We start from the raw sequence: 18,305 nt of genomic DNA on the forward strand, positions 1-18,305 counted from the left end.
GACGGGGTAGATTTGTTTTGTCTGGTGGATTTGGAGCTCCTTTCCGGGGAACGCGCTGAGATGGTAGCGTAATATTAATAAACAGCAGCCTCTCCAGACTCTGGATTGGGGATTGCCAAACATTATGTGGATTTTCTGGTGTAATCTGTTTTGTTGTGTGCTTTTGTGATATCATTCTGGAGGAATGTTGTTTCAGTTTTTAACTGCATTGCAGTTATGGATTCTAAATGACAATAAACTGAAATTCAATTCAATTCATAGGGTGTAGAATCAGCTTAGTGTTGAGATGAGTGAAGTTTCTAGCGCCTGATGGTTGTTCGAGCCCTTTGGTTCTAGAGCCTGATGGTTGAGGGTGTAACTGTTCTTGAACCTAGTGGTGTGAGTCCTATGGCTCCTGTTCCTGCTTCCTGATGGCAGAAGCAAGAAGAGAGCATAGTGAGGGTACTTGATTATGGATGCCACTTTTTTTTGTGGCAGCACTCCTTGTAGATGTGCTCAATAGTGGGGAGGGCTTTTACTGGAATGGACTCGGCTGTATCACCACTTTTTGCAGGTAGAGTGATTGGTAATATTCTATTCTGGGATATTCATCCTATCTAGATCCTCGAATCAGAGTGACCATGGGAAGGAACAGTAATATCCAAAGGCCAAGACCATTGTCCCGGGCACTGGAGCACAATTCCTGTTAACGCAAATAGTGACTTTAATTCAAACAATTTAAATATGGAATAAAATATTATCCTCAGCATTAGTTGTCATCCAGCTGCTGAACTGTCATAAAACCCAATTTAGTTCAATAATATTCTTCAGGGAAGGAAATCTGTTATCCTCACCCACTTCATCCTTTTTGTGACTCCAGACCCCCTGACCTCTCTCTGAAATGACAGTTGCTCCAGGAAAACCAGAGGCAGAAAATAAATGCCAGCATAGTTGGTGATACCGACATCTTGTAAAAAAAACTCATTGTTTTCCTTTTGCCTGCACAGTTCCACCTGGAATCTATTCCACTTGTTACTTACTCAATATGCAGAAAATATCTTGATAATATACCATGTACTAGTTTGAACTTGTTACTTCTGTAATTTAATTTAACGCAATCAAGTCATTTCCTTCCTTGATATCCTCAGCATGCTTGATCAAGATAAGATTCAGAGTTTTCAGTCTGCTATGGTTCAGTGCGGACTGCGTAGCAGTGACATGAGAAAACCTGCAGTGTATAAGGAGGCCATTTGTTTTATTTAGTTTATTTATTATTTAGGGATAGAGGGTGGAACAGGCCCTTCTGGCTCTTCGAACTGTGCCACTCAGCGACCCCTGAATTAACCGTGGTTTAATCACAGGGCAGTTTACAGTTTGCAATTAACCCACTAACCGGAACATCTATGGGGAGGACATTGGGATTGAACTCTGAATTCCGATGCCCTGAGCTGTAATAGAGTCACGCTAACCTCTATGCGGCCTCTTTGAAAGACTTGACCAGTTATTCCACTATGTTCCCTGAATCTGTTTGTATCTTGACACATCTTGACAAAGGTTAAATCACCTTTGTTTCTTCAAAGACTATCCTAACCAATATCCTCTTATTTACCCTTGCAAGTGGCTGTTAACTTTACCTTGTGCTTAATTTGCTGTGTTCTGTGGTTTAGTAATCTGTTGCTGCTAGCTTGTTCCTTATTAACTATTAGTCAAGTTAGTAATGACTCAGTCATTCAACTGCATTCTGTGGTAAATCGCATATCAGCAACAGTGTACATTATATCGCCCAGAAGGTTGTAGAAGGACAGTTGGTTTTAAAGCAAAATATAGTTCTGATCTACAGGCTAAAGCAAATTTCTATGCTCTGATTTGTGAGGATTCTGTTCAGCCCATTAGGTGGTTGCTCTGGCAATATTTTTCACCCTCCTGCTGTGTGTGTATGTAAAATATCATCACCTTCCTCTTCTCTTTCCCAATGCTACTTTTAATCTGCTGTGGGCTCTGGCACTTTTCTTCCCAAGCCACAACTTCAAACCACATTGTTCCCTCGGAAATAGTTCCTGACCAAGCAGCTGTTTCCTGGCTTCTGGATCAGTGAGTATTCCCAAGCCAGGAACAGTGAGAAAGATTCCATTTCTTATTACTGCCTTGTGTTGACAATTCTGGCAGCTCCGTTCTGAAAGAGAACACTGAGGCACTTCTCATTTTCCGGGCCTCCATTTCATCTACACTTTGAATCTTCCTGGCAAGTGGAATGCCTCCCATTTGTTTGAGAATCCCTGTAGAGTAGGGTTCCCAACATTTTTTATGCTATGGACCCCTACCATTAACCAAGGGATCTGTGGACCCCTGCTCTGGAGGGTGAAGGAAACCTTTTTGAACGTTATTTGTATCAATGTCCACTCCACCCATCAGTCAATGAAGAATATTGTTTTCTTACATTTTCTCCAACTTCCGCTTGCATTCCAAAGACAAACGGTCAGGATTGGTGAGCTGTGGGAATACAGCTGGAAGCATCACACCTCCAACGGGCTGCCCAGCACAATCCTCGCTGATTTCATTTGACGCAAATGACACTCTCCACATTATGTTTTGCTGTACATCATATCTTTATCTTTATATTGGTGTATAGTACTCCTGAAGGGAAAATAGGCAATATAATAAATTCTATAGTAACTTTCATGGATTCATGATGTCTTAAATTACCAATAAAATGATTTAGAATTGTCATCATGGTACCGAAGTAGGAAACATGGCTGCTATATTTGAGCATGAAAAATAGTATGTTGTAATCAGAAAATAATAATTTATTATGATGTTGTCAAGGGTTTATTTATTTATTTACTTAGCAATAGAGTTTGGAGTAGACCCTTCAAGCTGTGCTACCCCAGCAACCCTGAAAACCCCCCCCCTTTTAACCCTAGCCTATTCACAGACCAATATACAATGACCAATTAACCTACTAGCTGCTCCATCTCTGGATTGTGAGCAGACAGGGAAAATCCACACATCCTATGCAGAGGATGAGCAGGCTTCTTACAGAGGACGTGGGGGATGAACTCTGAACTCCAGGGCTCTGAGCTCTAAAAGCATCACACTAGCCATTACACCGGTGAGGTTCTTACTCCTCTTCAAGACAGTCCCATGAGGCTACTTTTAGTCACGTGAAGGTAAGGCCTCAGTTTACTAATGCGCCATAAAGCCAGTACCTCAGATAATGGTACTGGAGTTTCAGCCTAGAGTTTTTGTTCAAAATTCTAGAGTGGGACAGACCCGTAACAAGTTGACGCTGATGGTGCGATCCTACCCATTGAACCCAGATGACATGTACCCCCAAATTATGGCTGGCAGTACCTATTACTATGGCAATACATACCAAATTCTAGAGGAACTCAACAGGTCTGGCAGCATCTATGAAAGGAAATAAACAGTCCCAGTCTGAAATGCCAACTGTTAATTCCTCTCCATGGATGCTGCCTCATCTGCTGAGTTCCTACAGCATTTTGTGGATGTTCCTCTAGATTTCCAGTATCTGTGGAATATCTTGTGTTTGTCGTAGAGAATGTGTATCAGTGCAGGAGTTCATATTTTGCCCTGATGGAACCCAGTTAAATTACAGTTTCTTGGATAACTGTAACCTCTTCGATGATATTTCAATTACAATAGGTAAATAATTAGAACTTTTCTGGCAGACTGATCAACCCACACTGGGCCAAGTGCAGACTACAACCCTTTCACTGTTAGCCCAGTGATGTACCTTTGTCAGTTTCCCAAGTGCTATTTCCTCATCTCATCGCAACCTTTCTGAGTGATGCTGCTAATTGGTGTCAAGATATAGGCAGACTCCTGTCACAGTTCAGGCTACTGTGTATATTAAACCCATCTGAAAACTTTCTTTCTTAGGTTGTTATACCAGGCGGAAAGTGGAAACTTCCATTGAAAGCCTGGCCTCAGTTTGACCCTGTGCACTGAGTGAAAGAGCAATGTGCAAACACACTGAGTAATCATTACCTGCTTGTTCCTTTCTGTGGTTTTAATATCTCGGACTCAGCAGTTTCCAGCACGGTACACAGATGACATGATTATTGAATTTGCTATACTAATTACAGGAGATCGCTCTGGAGACATGGGAGCCTCCTGATACTGGAATCTGAAGCAAAAAGTAAACTGCTAGAGGAACTCAGTAGATCGGTGCTTTATATCTTACTTCGCTTGGTTGCACTTTGTGCCAACATTTTCTGAGAAGAGTTCGGAATTTGTTGCAACGAAAATCATTCAGTTATTATCTATTAGAATTTGGAAATTGTCTGACTTTAACAATTCTGACCTCTTATGTATTCGATGCAACATAAAAACACAATAAGATAAAGAATGCAATAATAATAAAAACACACAATAAATATAAATACATAAGACAGTTTATATACATAGACTGATTATTTATCAATAGAGTGATGCTAGGCTGTACATAAAGTGATCAACCGGAAATAATAAAGTAGTGGTAGAGTTAGTGGGAGGAGATGTTGATCAGTCCCACTGCTTGGGGAAGGTAACTTTTTGAGTCTGTGTTCCTGGTGGGAGTGGTGCAAACAGTCCATGAGCAGGCTGGGTGGTATCCTTCATCATCTTACTGGCCCTTTCTGGTACCTTTTTGTATACATATCCTTGATGGTGAGCAGGCTGGTGCCAGTGATGCTTTGGGCAGTTTTGACTCCCCATTGTAGAGTCTTCCTGACGGCCACAGTGCAGTTTCTGTACCATGAAGAGACGCAGCTTGTCAGGATGCTCTCACCTGTGTGTCTGCAGAATGATGTGAGTATGGATGAGCAACGTTCAGCTGGCTTCAGCCTCCTTAGAAAGTTGTTGAGCTCTCTTGACTGTGCAGGATGTGTTATGGGACCATGACAAGTTCCCATGTGATGTTCACGCCCTGGGGTTGGAAATTGCTTGCGGTTTCCATTGCTGTTCTGCTGATTTACATGGAGCGTGAGTGGTGGAAATTCTGCTGAAGTCAATAACCATCTCCTTTGTCTTGTTGACATGGAGGAGCAGGTTATTTATCTGGCCCCAGGCCTCAAGCTCCTCCACCCCTTCTCTCATCATGGTTGGTGATGAGCCCCACCACTGTCGTGAACTTAATGTGATTACTCGGGTGCTTAGTTGTGCAGTCGTGTGTCAGCAGAGCGTACACCAGTGGGCTGAGGCAGCTTTTCCATCGATTTTCTGCTCTTTTAATGCATTATAATCTATCACTGTGAATCAACTTTTAGTCATCTTTTGTGAATCAATGTCATAATTTTGTTTCTTTGAAGGATCTTGAAGAATCTTACTGAATTTAAGGTCGAAAGTCTAAGGTGGATTCTACCTTAAAGTCAATGTTTTGTGCTGTCTGGTGCACTGGTCTTGACCTTACTCTTCCAACTATATAGTCCTCCCCTTTTTACTTAATTCCAGCTGGCTTAACCAGAATCAGAATCACAATCTGGCACTGGTCTTTAACTTTGCTTGTGGTAGCAATAAATAAAATGTACTATAAATTAACATTAAAAAGTCTACACTCATTAGGTACACCTGTGCACCTCGCTAATGCAAATATCTAATCATGTGATAGCAACTCAATGCATAAAAGCCTGCGGACATGGTCAGAGGTTCAATTGCTGTTCAGACTAAACATCAAAATGGGGAAGAAATGTGATCTAAGAGACTTTATCCATGGATGGTTGTTGGTGCCAAATGGGGTGGTTTGAGTGTCTCAGAAACTGCTAATCTGGGATTTTCACTCACACCAGTCTCTAGAGTTTACAGAGAATGGTGCGATAAACAAAAAAAAATCCATTGACCCCCCCCCAGTTCCATGGGAGTAAATGACTTGTTAATGAGAGAGGTCAGGGATAATGGCCAACTAGTCCAAGTGTGCAGGAAGGTGACAGTGACTCAAATAACCACAACAGTAGTGTGCAGAAGAGCCTTTTTAAATGGGCAACATATTGAACCTTCAAGTGGATAGCCTACAGCAGCAGAAGACCATGAAAATACACTCAGTGGCCACTTTATTAGGTACAAGAGATAGCTAATAAATTGGGCATATAGTGTTTGTCTCCGATATGCAATGGAGGCTGAAAGGAACTAGAGAAAATTGAGGAACATGCAGGTTGTTGTAAACCTTGGCATGCTGGTCATTGAGAAATACGGGCCTAATGTAGACTAATGATTGTCCACTGCAATTTTGCAGTTAGTTTATTTCTGCATTCGGGTCTGATCTTCACTAATTGGTGCATAGAACTGGAACGCAGTGATTTACAATAACTGTTGCTAGGAAACATTTAAAATTTGCATCAATAATTTCAGCTCAGAATCAGAAGTACAAGTTAAAATGACTGGATCTCCCTCTTCTTGTATAAAGTAGTTTGACACTGCATTGATTCATGAAGATTCCCTTTTATTTCAGTGATCTACAAAATATAACATAGCCTAAGCATCATATTAATTACATTTAATGATTCCACTTCAGATTCACTTTCACTGCATCACGAATTTCAGAACATACACTCAATGGCGGCTTTATTAAATCTGAGAGTGAAACCCAGTGTGGTCTTCTGCAGCAGCAGCCCATCCTCTTCAAAGTTCAATATGTTATACATTCAGATATGCTCTTCTGCACACCACTGTTGTAAGATGTGATTATCTAAGTTGCTGTTGCCTTCATGTCTGCTTGAACCTCCTCTGACCTCCCTCATTAACAAGGCTATTTTCTCCCACAGAACTTACTGGATTTTTTTGCTTTTCACACCATTCTCTGAGACTGTTATGGGTGAAAATCCCAGTCTCTGAGATAATCAAAGCAGCGACAGTTGCCAGAGAATTGCATCTCACCGAGGAGAAAGTGGCCTATGGAGATAATGTTTTGATCCAGGCCTGCATCTATGGCCACCTGTACACCTGCTCTGTGATGCAAATATCTAATTAGCCAATCATATGGGAGCAACTCAATGCATGAAAACATGCAGACATGGTCAAGAGGTTCAGTTGTTGTTCAGACCAAACATCAAAATGTGGAAGAAATGTGAGCCAAGTGACTTTGCCAATGGAATGATTGTTGGTGCCAGATAGGGTAGTGTGAGTATCTCAGAAACTGTTGATTTCCTGGGATTTTCACCCACAACAGTCTCTAGAGTTTACAGAGAATGGTGTGAAAACCAAAAAAAATGTGGCAATTCTTGGGCAAAATATCTTGTTAATAAGACAGATCAAAGGAAAATGGCCAGACTGGTTCAAGCTGACAAGAAGGCAACTGTAACTCAAATAACCACCCATTATAGCAGTGATGTGCATCTCCGAATGCATAACATGTCAAACCTTGAAGTAGTTGGAATACAGCAACAGAAGACCATGAACTTACACTCAGTGGCCACTTCATTAGGTACAGAAGGTATGTACTAAATTGGCCATTGGGTGTATGTGATGGGATGAATTATTGATAAAATATTGTAGTTCACTTTACATTTCCCCAAATTGAAGGCCATGGAAATAAACATTATCAATGTAAAACGAAGCAGGCATTTAACATCATTTTTCAGAATCAGGATGCAGGGAGGATGATCTGTAACTAATAGAACAGTATTGCACAGTACAGCCCTTCAGCCCACAATGTTGTGTCCAGCCACTAACCTACTCCAAGACTGTTCTCTCCTTCATAGCTCCGACTTTTCTATCAACCATTAACCTAAGGTTTTTTTTTGTTTTTTTTTTCCCCACCCCTGTTCTAAGGTTTTATTAACTGTTCTTAATGTATCTGCCTCTACCCTGGCAGGGCATTCTCTCCCCTCCTCTCTCCTCACTCTCTCCCCTCCCTCTTCACCCCTCTTACCCCCTCCACCCACATCTCCCCCATATCCCCATCGCCCCACTCCCCTTCCCCGCTACCACTACCCATCTCTCACCCCCTCTCCCCTCCCTCCTGTCACCCTATTCCACCCCACACAGCTCATCCTGCCCCACACTCCCCGGCTCACTCTGCCTCACTCTGCGCCTCTGTCCCCCCTCTGTCCCCTCTCTCCCCTCTCTCCCCCACTCCCCCCTCTCCCCCTCTCTCTCCCCCTCTCTCTCCTCCCTCTCTCTCCTCCCTCTCTCTCCCCCCTCTCTCTCCCCCCTCTCTCTCCCTCCCCCTCTCTCCCTCACCCTCTCTCCCCCCCCTCTCCTTTCCCCCCTCCCCCTTCCTTCTCCCCTCTCTTCCTTCTGTCTCTCTCTGTTCACCCCTCTCTCTTCCTTCTCTATCTCTCTTGGAAACATAGAAAACCTACAGCGCAATACAAGCCCTTTGGCCCACAATGCTGTGCCAAACATGTCCCTACCTTAGAAATTACTAGGCTTACCTATAGCCCTCTATTTTTCTAAGCTCTATGTACCTATCCAAAAGCCTCTTAAAAGACACAATCATATCCGTCTCCTCACCATTGCCGGCAGCCCATTTCACACACTCACCACTCTCTGAGTAAAGAACTTACCCCTGACATCTCCTCTGTACCTACTCCCCAGCACCTTAAACCTGTGTCCTCTTGTGGCAACCATTTCAGCCCTGGGAGAAAGCCTCTGACTATCCACACCATCAATGCCTCTCACCATCTTATACACCTCTATCAGGTCAGCACTCATTCTCCTTCGCTCCAAGGAGAAAAGGCTGAATTCACTCTACCTAATCTCATAAGACTTGCTCCCCAATCCAGGCAACATCCTTGTAAATCTCTTCTGCACCCTTTTTATGGTTTCCAAATCCTTCCTGTAGTGAGGCGACCAGAATTGAGCACAGTACTCCAAGTGGGGTCTGACCAGGGTCCTATATAGCTGCAGCATTACCTCTCGGTTCTTAAACTCAATCCCACAATTGATGAAGGCCAATGCACTGTATGCCTTCTTAACCTCAGAGTCAACCTGCGTAGCAGCTTTGAGCATCCTATGGACTCCAAGATACCTCTGATCCTCCACACTGCCAAGAGTCTTGCCATTAATACTATATTCTGCCATCATATTTGACCTACCAAAATGAACCACTTCACACTTATCTGGGTTGAACTCCATCTGCCACTTCTCAGCCCAGTTTTGCATCCTATCAATGTCCTGCTGTAACCTCTGACAGCCCTCCACACTACCCACAACACCTCCAACCTTTGTGTCACCAGCAAACTTACTAACCCATCCCTCCACTTCCTCATCCAGGTCATTTATAAAAATGACGAAGGGTCCCAGAACAGATCCCTGAGGCACTCACAGACCTCCATGCAGAATATGACTCCTCTGCAACCACTCTTTGCCTTCTGTTCGCAAGCCAGTTCTGGATCCACAAAGCAATGTCCCCTTGGATCCCATGCCTCCATACTTTCTCAATAAGCCTTGCATGGGGAATCTTATCAAATGCCTTGGTGAAATCCATATACACTACATCTACTGCTCTTCCTTCATCAATATGTTTAGTCACATCCTCAAAAAATTCAAAAAAATGGCCTTTGACAAAGCCATGCTGACTATTCCTAATTATATTATGCCTCTCCAAATGTTCAAAAATCCTGCCTCTCAGGATCTTCTCCATCAACTTACCAACCACTGAAGTAAGACTCACTGGGCTATCCATACCCCCTTTCTTGAATAAGGGAACAATATCCACAACCCTCCAATCCTCTGGAACCTCTTTCGTCCTCATTGATGATGCAAAGATAATTGCCAGAGGCTCAGCAATCTCCTCCCCCACCTCCCACAGTAGCCTGTTGTACATTTTGTCTCTTCTCCCCTCTCTCTTCTCCTCTATCTCTTCTGCCCACACTCTCTCTTCTGCCTCCTCTCTCTCCTCCCTCTCTTCCTCCTCTCTCTCTTCCTCCTCCCTTCTCTCTCTTCCTCCTCTCCCTCTCTCCTCTCTCTCTCTTCCTCCACCCTCTCTTCCTCCACCCTCTCTCTTCCTCTCTCTCTCCTTCCACCCCCTCTCCCTCCACCCTCTCTCCCTCCTCTCTCTCTCCCTCCTCTCTCTCTCCCCCTCCTCTCTCTCCCTCCACCCCCTCTCTCGCTCCACCCTCTGTCTTCCTCCTCTCTCCCTCCTCTCTCTCTCCTTCCACCTCTCCCTCCACCCTCTCTCTCTCCCTCCCTCCACTGTCACTCTCCCTCCACCCTCTCTCTCTCCCTCCACTCTCTCTCCTCCTCCTCTCTCTCTCTCCCTCCACCCTCTCTCCTCCTTTCTCTCTCTTCCTTCTCCCTCTTTCTTCCCCCTCTCTTTCTTCCTCCCCTTTTCTCTCCCTCTCCTTTCCACAATGCAGTTTCTGTGTTTTCCTCTGTATATTTGGTCAAATTGAGAATACTTTTATGACAGGGAGGATTCGTGAACCTTGGGACAATACAGGTTAGTGTTTGAATTAATAACATTGAGCTTAATCCCAAATAGGCTATCAGTTTATTTCCTACGTCATTAGGCTGTAGATGTCTAGAATTACCTTTGACTATCGCTCATTCTGTATTGAACATCAACAGTATTTTTCCTGCAGTAAATGGATGTCATAATTGACACCAGTGGAGTACAGCGTTTATTGAGAGACAGAAGTTACAGACTCTGATTGTTTAATTGCTGTTCTATGTATAAACAATTAATAAATGTCTCTTCTGTACCAGCCAGGAATATCCACCTATCCTCATTTCTGGTTTGGTAGAACTGCCATTATCTAACTTAGTTGTAGAAAATCTGAAGACTTTGCTAGTGTCTGAACCAATATTCATCCCTCAAATTTTATTTCTATGTTTCAGAAACCACAATGATGTCTGCATTTGCTATGTTATAGTAGTGACTGTGGAGTACAAAATTTTCCATAGGTAGTATTGAACAGTTAGATTTACAGGTGACAGCTGGTTCTGTTACTAAGAACTGTGTGTAACCTATACAGTTGTAAAGTGGCAATGTGGCCATCAAAGGATATACTTAGATAGAAGCATAGGCTTACCCAAGGAAATGTGTGGTTAAACCAGTGCATTTAACTGAACCATTCAGATATTGTTGCAATGCGGGACTCCACCAATCCCTGCAGGCCCACAGCCACCAGAACCAGCCAAGTTCATTTCCAGGCACCTTATTACAGGAAGGAAGGGGCAGAGAGTGGGGGAGCTTTAGAAAGGGTGTAGAGGAAATTTACCAGGATTGCCCTGGATTAGAAAGCATGTCTTATAAGGAGAGGATGAGTGAGCTAGGTCTTTCCTCTTTGCAACATAGGAGAGGTGTCTATGATAAGAAGCATTAATAGAATGGAGGGCCAGTGCCCTTTACTGGCCAAATCAAGAGGGTATAATTTTAAGGTGATTGGTGGAAAGTCAGAGGTAAGTTTTTTTTTGACACTGTGACTGGTAGGTCTGTGGAACGTAGCCCCCAGTGATGGTGGTAGATGCAAGTGCATTAACAACATTTATGAGATCTTAGATAGGCAGATGGATAAAAGAAAAATGGGGGGGGGGCTATGTGGGAGGGAAGGAGTAGGTTAAAATGTCAGCACAATGTTGTGGCCTGAAGATTCTGGACTGTGCTGTAGTGCTCTATGCCCTAAATCCATCCCACCTGTCTCCCAAACACAGGTGCTTATTAAACTGAGGCGCTTGTAAGGTGGGCAGGACCTGGCTATGAATTCAAGTAGAGTTTCATCTTTTAGTGCACATTGATAGGACACAATATGGAGACTTAAAGAAGAAAACTGATGCTAGTGATGGTATTGTTGAATTACGGAGTACACAAATTAATCTCCTCTTTATATATAGATTAATGGTCTTTTAAAACAGCTGGTTGTTGAATTTGAATCAAGGTTGTTACATTGCAAGTATAAAGAAATGCCTAACATTAATTACTGTCATGTAAAATAGCAGCTTTTGCCAGAATTGTACAGAGAAGACAAAAACAAGGGGAAGACATTTGTTCTCTTTTATTTGCTATAAAAATGCCATATACACTCAGTGGCCACTTTATTGGCACCTCCTGTATCTGATAAGTGGCCACGGAGTGTGTGTTCATGGTCTTCTGCTGCAGTAGCCCATCCCATCCACTCCGAGGTTTGACGTGTGCTCGGAGATGCTCTTCTGCCCACACCTCTTATAACACAAGGTTATTTGAATTACTGTCAGCTTGAATCAGTCTGGTCATTCTTCCTGATCACTACCAAAGTGATTTCACTCAGAGAACTGCTGCTCACTGGACGTTTGTGTTTCACGCCATTCTCTGAAATCTCTAGGGACCATTGTGTTTGAAAATCCCAGGAGATCAGCAGTTTCTCAGCTACTCAAACCACCCCATCTGGCACCAACAATCAAAGACACTTAGATCACATTTCTTCCTCATTCTGATGTTTGGTCTGAAAAACAAATGAACCTCTGTTTGCATGCTTTTATGCATTGACTTGTCACCATATGATTGCTGATGATACATTAATGAGTGTGTACCTAATAAAGTGGCCACTGAATGTAGTAACATTGAATAGATGGAATTGAGCCTTTTTAATTTTGTGTGTGTGAGAAGGATGAGTTTCTGCCCCAAAGCTAGTTCACTGGTGCTGCAGTAACTACTGTTTCCCCATAGCACCAGGGTCCTGCGCTTAACCAGAACTTTCCGGGTTGTCACACCTCGCTATCAGGTATGGGTAAGTGTGCCCAATGAGGGTCACCAGTTTGATAGTGGGCCACCAGCATGTCAGTGTAAGGGGTTTTATTTAGCGACAGTTGAAACAAAGAGCAAAACTGCCCAAAAGTTGTGAAGATAAAAAATATTTACAAGTAGACAAATGAAAACAAACGTGCAGAAATTAACAAACATACAGAGGATTTCTCCATGACACAGTTTGTCATTAACTTCCTGATATAACTATTCACCAGCCATTAAATCCAACTTCTACATCTCTCAGCAAAGCTAAACTAAGGATTTAATTCTACCTGCGAAGGGTGTGGTGCACCTGCTCCCACTAACACAGGCATTATTTTTGGATGCCCAAAACTGTCCCTTGGGTCTTTTGGGGCCCCTCCACTGTCTACAAACTGATGTAATAGTGTGAGTGAAAATAAATGAAACTATTTGGAAGGCCTGTGTCTAGAATCCTTATTTTTATGAGTCATAAACCGGTAGAGGGAGATGGATGGAGCTGAGTTTACGGACAGATCAGCCAGGAACTTATTGGATGGTGGGACAGGCTCGATGGGCCGGATGGCCTACTCCTGCTCCTATTTCTTATGTTCTTATGATTGTTTTGAGCAACTTTATAGCTGCTTGTTAATGCAAATATCCAATCAGCTAATCATGGTCAAAAGGTTCAGTTGTTGTTCAGACCAAACATTAGGATGGGGAAGAAATGTGATCAAAGTGCCTTGGCAGTGGAATGATTGTTGGTGCCAGATGAGTTGGGTTGAGTATGTCAGAAACTGTTGACCTTCTGAGATTTTCACATAGAGTTTATAGAGAATAGTGTGAAAAGCAAAGAAAAACTGAGTGGCAGTTCAGTGGGAAAGATACTATGTTATATTTGAATGCACACAGTATATGGAATAAGGTAGATAACTTGTAGCACAGCTAAATTGGCAGGTATGACATTGTGTGCATCACTGAGTCATGGCTGAAAGAAGATTATAGTTGGGTGCTTAGCATCCTCATTGTATTGAAGTGATGCAAGTAGGCAGAGAGGGTGGCGAGGCTCAGTTCAGGAAAAAAATAAATCAAATTCTTAGAAAGTGGTGACATAGGACTGGAAGATGAAGAGTCCTTGTTGGTAAAGACCCTGATGAGAGTTATATACAGGCCTCTGAACAGAAACCAGGATGAGGGGTACAAATTACAATAGGAGGTAGAAGTGGCATGTCAAAAGGGCAATTTTAACATAGTCAAGGGGGATTTCAATATGCGTGTAAATTGGGAAAGTTGGGTTGGTGCTGGATCCCTAGAGAGAGAATTTGTAGAATGCCTTCAATATTGCTTTTTAGAGCAGCTTGTGGTTGAGCCCACTAGGAATCAACTATCCTGGACAGAATGTTGTCTAAAGAATCAGAATTGATTAGGGAGCTTAGGAAGAAGTTTTTATGATATTATAGAATTCATCCTGAAATTTGAGAAGGAGAAGCTGAAGTCAGATATATCAGCATTACAGTGGAGTAAAGGGAATTACAGAGGCGTGAGAAAGGAGTTGGCCAAAGTTGATTTGACAGGCACACTAGAAGCAATGACGGCACAAAAGCAATGACTGGAATTTCTGGGGGCAATTCACAGGCTAGCTACATCCCAAATATGAAAAAGTATTCTAAAGGGCAACTGAGCCAACCATGGCTGATAAAGGATGTCAAAGACAGCATAAAAGCAAAAGAGAACATAAGATATAGCAAAAATTAGTGGAAAGTTAAAGGATTGGGAAACTTTTAGAAACAACAGAAAGAAACTAAAATGACACGGTGGGAGGAGAAGATGAAAAATGAAGGTAATCTAGACAATAATATCAAAGAGGATACCAAAAGTTTTTTTTAAATTTATAAGCATTAAAAGAGAGGGAAGAATAGATATTGAACCACTGGAAAATGATACTGGACAGGTAGCAATGGGCGGCAAGAAAATGGCAGACAAACTGAGTAAGTATTTTGCATCATTCTTCACTGTGGAAGACACTAGCAGAGTGCTTGAAGTTTGACGGTGTCAGGAGGCACATGTGAGTATAGTTGCTAATACTAGGGAAAAGATGCTTGGGAAACTGAGAAGTCTGAAGATAAATAAGTCACCTGCAGTGGATGGATTACTCCCCATGATTCTGAAAGAGGTAGCTGGAGAGATTATGGATGCGTTAGTAATGATTTTTCAAGAATTGATAGATTCAGGTATTGTTCCAGAGGACTGAAAAATTGCAAATGTCATGCCACTCTTCAAGGAGGGAGGGAGATACAGGGATGGAAACAATAGCCCAGTTAGCCTGACCTCAGTGTTTGGGAAAATTTTGGAGTCTGCTAATAAGGATGTGGTTTCGGGGTACTTGGAGGCAATGATAAAATAGGCCATAGTCAGCAATGTTTCATTAAGGGAAAAGCTATCCTGATGAATCAGTTAGAATTCTTTGAAGAAATAACAAGCAGGATATATTAAGGAAAATCTGTAGATGTTGTACACTTGAATTTTCAGAAGGCCTTTGACAAAGTGTTGCACATGAAGATGCTTAACAAGATAAGAGCCCATGTTATTACAGGAAAGATGCTAGTGTGGTAGAGAGTTGACTAATTGGCAGGAGGGAAGAAAGGGAGACTTCTTTGATTGGCTGCCAGTGACCCGTGGTGTTCCACAGTGGTCAGTGTTGGGACAGCTTTGTTTTACGTTGTATGTCAGTGATTTGAATGATAGAGTTCATGGCTTTGTGGCCAAGTTTGCAGATGATATGGAGGGCAGGTAGTTTTGAGAAAGCAGGGAGTCTACAGAAGGACTTAGATTAGGAGAAAGTTGCAATGAATTGGCAGGTGGAATACAGTGTTGGGAAGTGTGTGGTCCTGCACTTTGGTAGAAGGAATAAAAGCATAGACTATTTTCTAAATTGGGAGAAATTTAAAAAAAATGAGGTGCAAAGCAGCATTCCCTAAAAATTAAATTTGCATGTTGAACTGGAGCTGAGGAAGGCAATTGCAATGTTAGCGTTCATTTCAAAAGGACTAGAATCTAAAAGCAAGGATGGAATGCTGAGACTTTTTAAGGCCTCACTCGGAGTAGTGTGAGTAGTTTTTGGCTCCTTTTTAAAGAAAGGATGTTCTGACATTGGAGACATTCGCAAGAATGATTCTCGCAATGAAAGGCTTATCATATGAGGAGTGATTGATGGCTCTGTGCCAGTGCTCGCTGCAGTTTAGAAGGATGGGGGAGGGGGATCTCATTGAAACCTATGCCTGGATAGAGTGAATGTAGAGAGGATGTTTCCTATAATGGAGGAGTCTAGAACCAACCAGAGCGCTGTCTATTTAGAAAAGAGATAACGAAGAATTTCTTTAGCCAGAGGATGGTGACTCCGTGGAACTTGTTCCCACAGATTGTTGTGAAGGCCAGGTCATTGGGTGCATTGAAGGTGCAGGTTGATCAGAATGTGTCAAGAGTGTGAAAGGTTAAGGGGAGAAGGCAGGGGAATCTGGTTGAGAGGGAAATGGATCAGCCATGATGAAATGGCAGAACAGACTTGATGGGCTGAATGGCCTACTTCTGTCCCTAAGATTATGTTGTTATGGTTTTAAATATTAGCTGAAGCCGCATTGGGAAGTTAAACCAAGGATAAGGCATATTGAGAGAGGGTATAACAAAGGATGCTGATGTGTCATCAATGGGCTCTGTTGTGAATTGAAAACAGTAAATTGAATAAAATGGTTTCAAAATGCATTTGAAAAAGGTATTCATAAAAGTCTGAATAAAAGACAAAAGATATTTATGGATGCAGACTGAGTACTCTGCTTATCGGTAAGTTCATTGTTGTCAACCACTTCAAGCATTAACCTGTATTGTGTAAAAATTTAAGGACCATCTTTTTCGTTGGATAACATTCAGCATTGACAAATGGTAGGCAGACTATTGTGTGGATGGAATGGGATACTGGATGCCAGGTACTGTACATGAGGTTTATTAGCTCCATTCTGCATCTTTTCTGTATCTTTATTTGAAGGCATTTGATTATATAGTATATAGACATTGCTTCTAAACTACTTCCAGGATGAAAAAGGAGCACATCTAACTCTGGAACAACTACTCAAAGCACCATGGCAATGACAATTTCTTTATAAAGTACTTAGTAAGCATTAAAATTCCAAGATTACTTCCTAATGTCACACAAAGTGTTTTTAATGTCACACTCAGTGGCCACTTTTTTAGGTGCTTCATGGTTTGGCATGTTGTGTGTTCAGAGATGCCCTTCTGCGCAGCACTGTTGTAATACATTTACATCACATTTGTTCCTGATTCTGATGTTTGGTCTGAACTACAACTAATCCTCTTGACCAAGTCTGCATGTTTTTATGCAATGAGTTACTAGCACATATTTGCATTAACAAGCAGGTGTATACATGTACCTAATGAAATGGCCACTGAGTGTATATTGTAGCTTTCCTCCAGATTCAAACCTCAATAAATCAGAGTTGTAATTAATATTAAAGGAGAATTAACTCCTGATGAAACCAATTATAAAAGGGTCTGTCTCATAATAACTATTGATTGCTTAAAACTGTTGAATGTGTGATAAGTGACAAATTCATTAGATGAAGCTACAATTAAATAACATTTAAGAATTGAAAGGAGCATATTTTGTATAGAATTGTTCTGCCAAAGGAGTCCTTTTAAGTTGATTTTCTTTTGTCTAAACCTTTACAATAGATAAAGGGAAGCTTGTGATTTCTGCCTTCATTAATCAGCTCCCATTGTAAAGCCTCGATGTAACTTCTTATCAGCAGCTGGTTAGGCAGACCCACTCACTCAGTCTCACCTACCTTTATCCTTTAACAAGAAGGCAAGCTCAATGTCTAACTACAAAACCAAATGCATCTTTTTGTGGTCAGTTTGTTTACTCTTTGTTATGCCCCTGCTTTGAATAATTTAACAATTATTTACCCAGCAGTAGGAGTTTCACTGTTCTTGCATCTTTCTCGGCATCTTCTTTCAGCTTCTTTTCCAGCTCTCTGGAGTGTTTCTCTTCTGCGCTAGCTCCTGCTCCCATGCCGACAAGGTTTTGGAAGTGCTGCTCCCTTCCAGAAGTCTCAACCTCCTCAGACTTGCTTTTCTAACCCTGCGTGAGCCGGTCCTGGGGTTGTCTTTGTGGCCAGGGTCCACGCACTTGAAGGGGTGAGAAAGGAAGCCTGCCACTAGTACACTCTAAATAAACTCCAAAGCTGGCGTTCAGCTCTTCTTAGAAGGAGTTTGAGGTCGGGACATGCCATGTGAGGACTGCATTCCAATCAGGGCCAAGGGCAAGGAGAGACTGAAGAACAGCGTGCGGAAGGGAATTAACAGACTTGCTGTGGTCAGCTGAAGCTGTGGTCCAAATTGAAGACAAATCCTTAAATCTTCATATTGGTGCTTTAATCAGAAATAGATCTGGATTGGCTTATTCCAAGGGATGCTCTGCTTAAATGTGTGCACGTGCATGTATAGAGCTGGATTATTTATAAGGATTTTGATTGTGAATGAGTGTGAAATTTAAGTTCATATTTAAATCAGACTCATTGTTGCATGAAATATTAGTTGGAAGTCATTGAGATCAACATTTTTGTAATTTAGTTAAGACAAATCCCTCCCTAGTTAACATATTAATTTTCCATTTTCCTAGTTTCTGACATGTTTG

General features: G+C 42.1%; 1 protein-coding gene across 1 annotated transcript in view; it reads right to left on the reverse strand.

The window, feature by feature from the left end:
* Window positions 1-17,915, reverse strand: part of LOC132378091 (guanine nucleotide-binding protein G(t) subunit alpha-1) — a 139,342-nt gene extending 121,427 nt beyond the window's left edge. Inside the window, exon 1 of the mRNA XM_059944838.1 lies at window positions 17,576-17,915. Coding sequence (XP_059800821.1) covers window positions 17,576-17,681 — 106 coding nt within the window. The 5' untranslated portion in view covers window positions 17,682-17,915. The remainder of the gene's footprint in view (window positions 1-17,575) is intronic.
* Window positions 17,916-18,305: the final 390 nt, after the last annotated feature.

This window comes from Hypanus sabinus, chromosome 19 (genome assembly GCF_030144855.1).
Source record: "Hypanus sabinus isolate sHypSab1 chromosome 19, sHypSab1.hap1, whole genome shotgun sequence".
NCBI classification, from domain to species: Eukaryota; Metazoa; Chordata; class Chondrichthyes; order Myliobatiformes; family Dasyatidae; genus Hypanus; species Hypanus sabinus.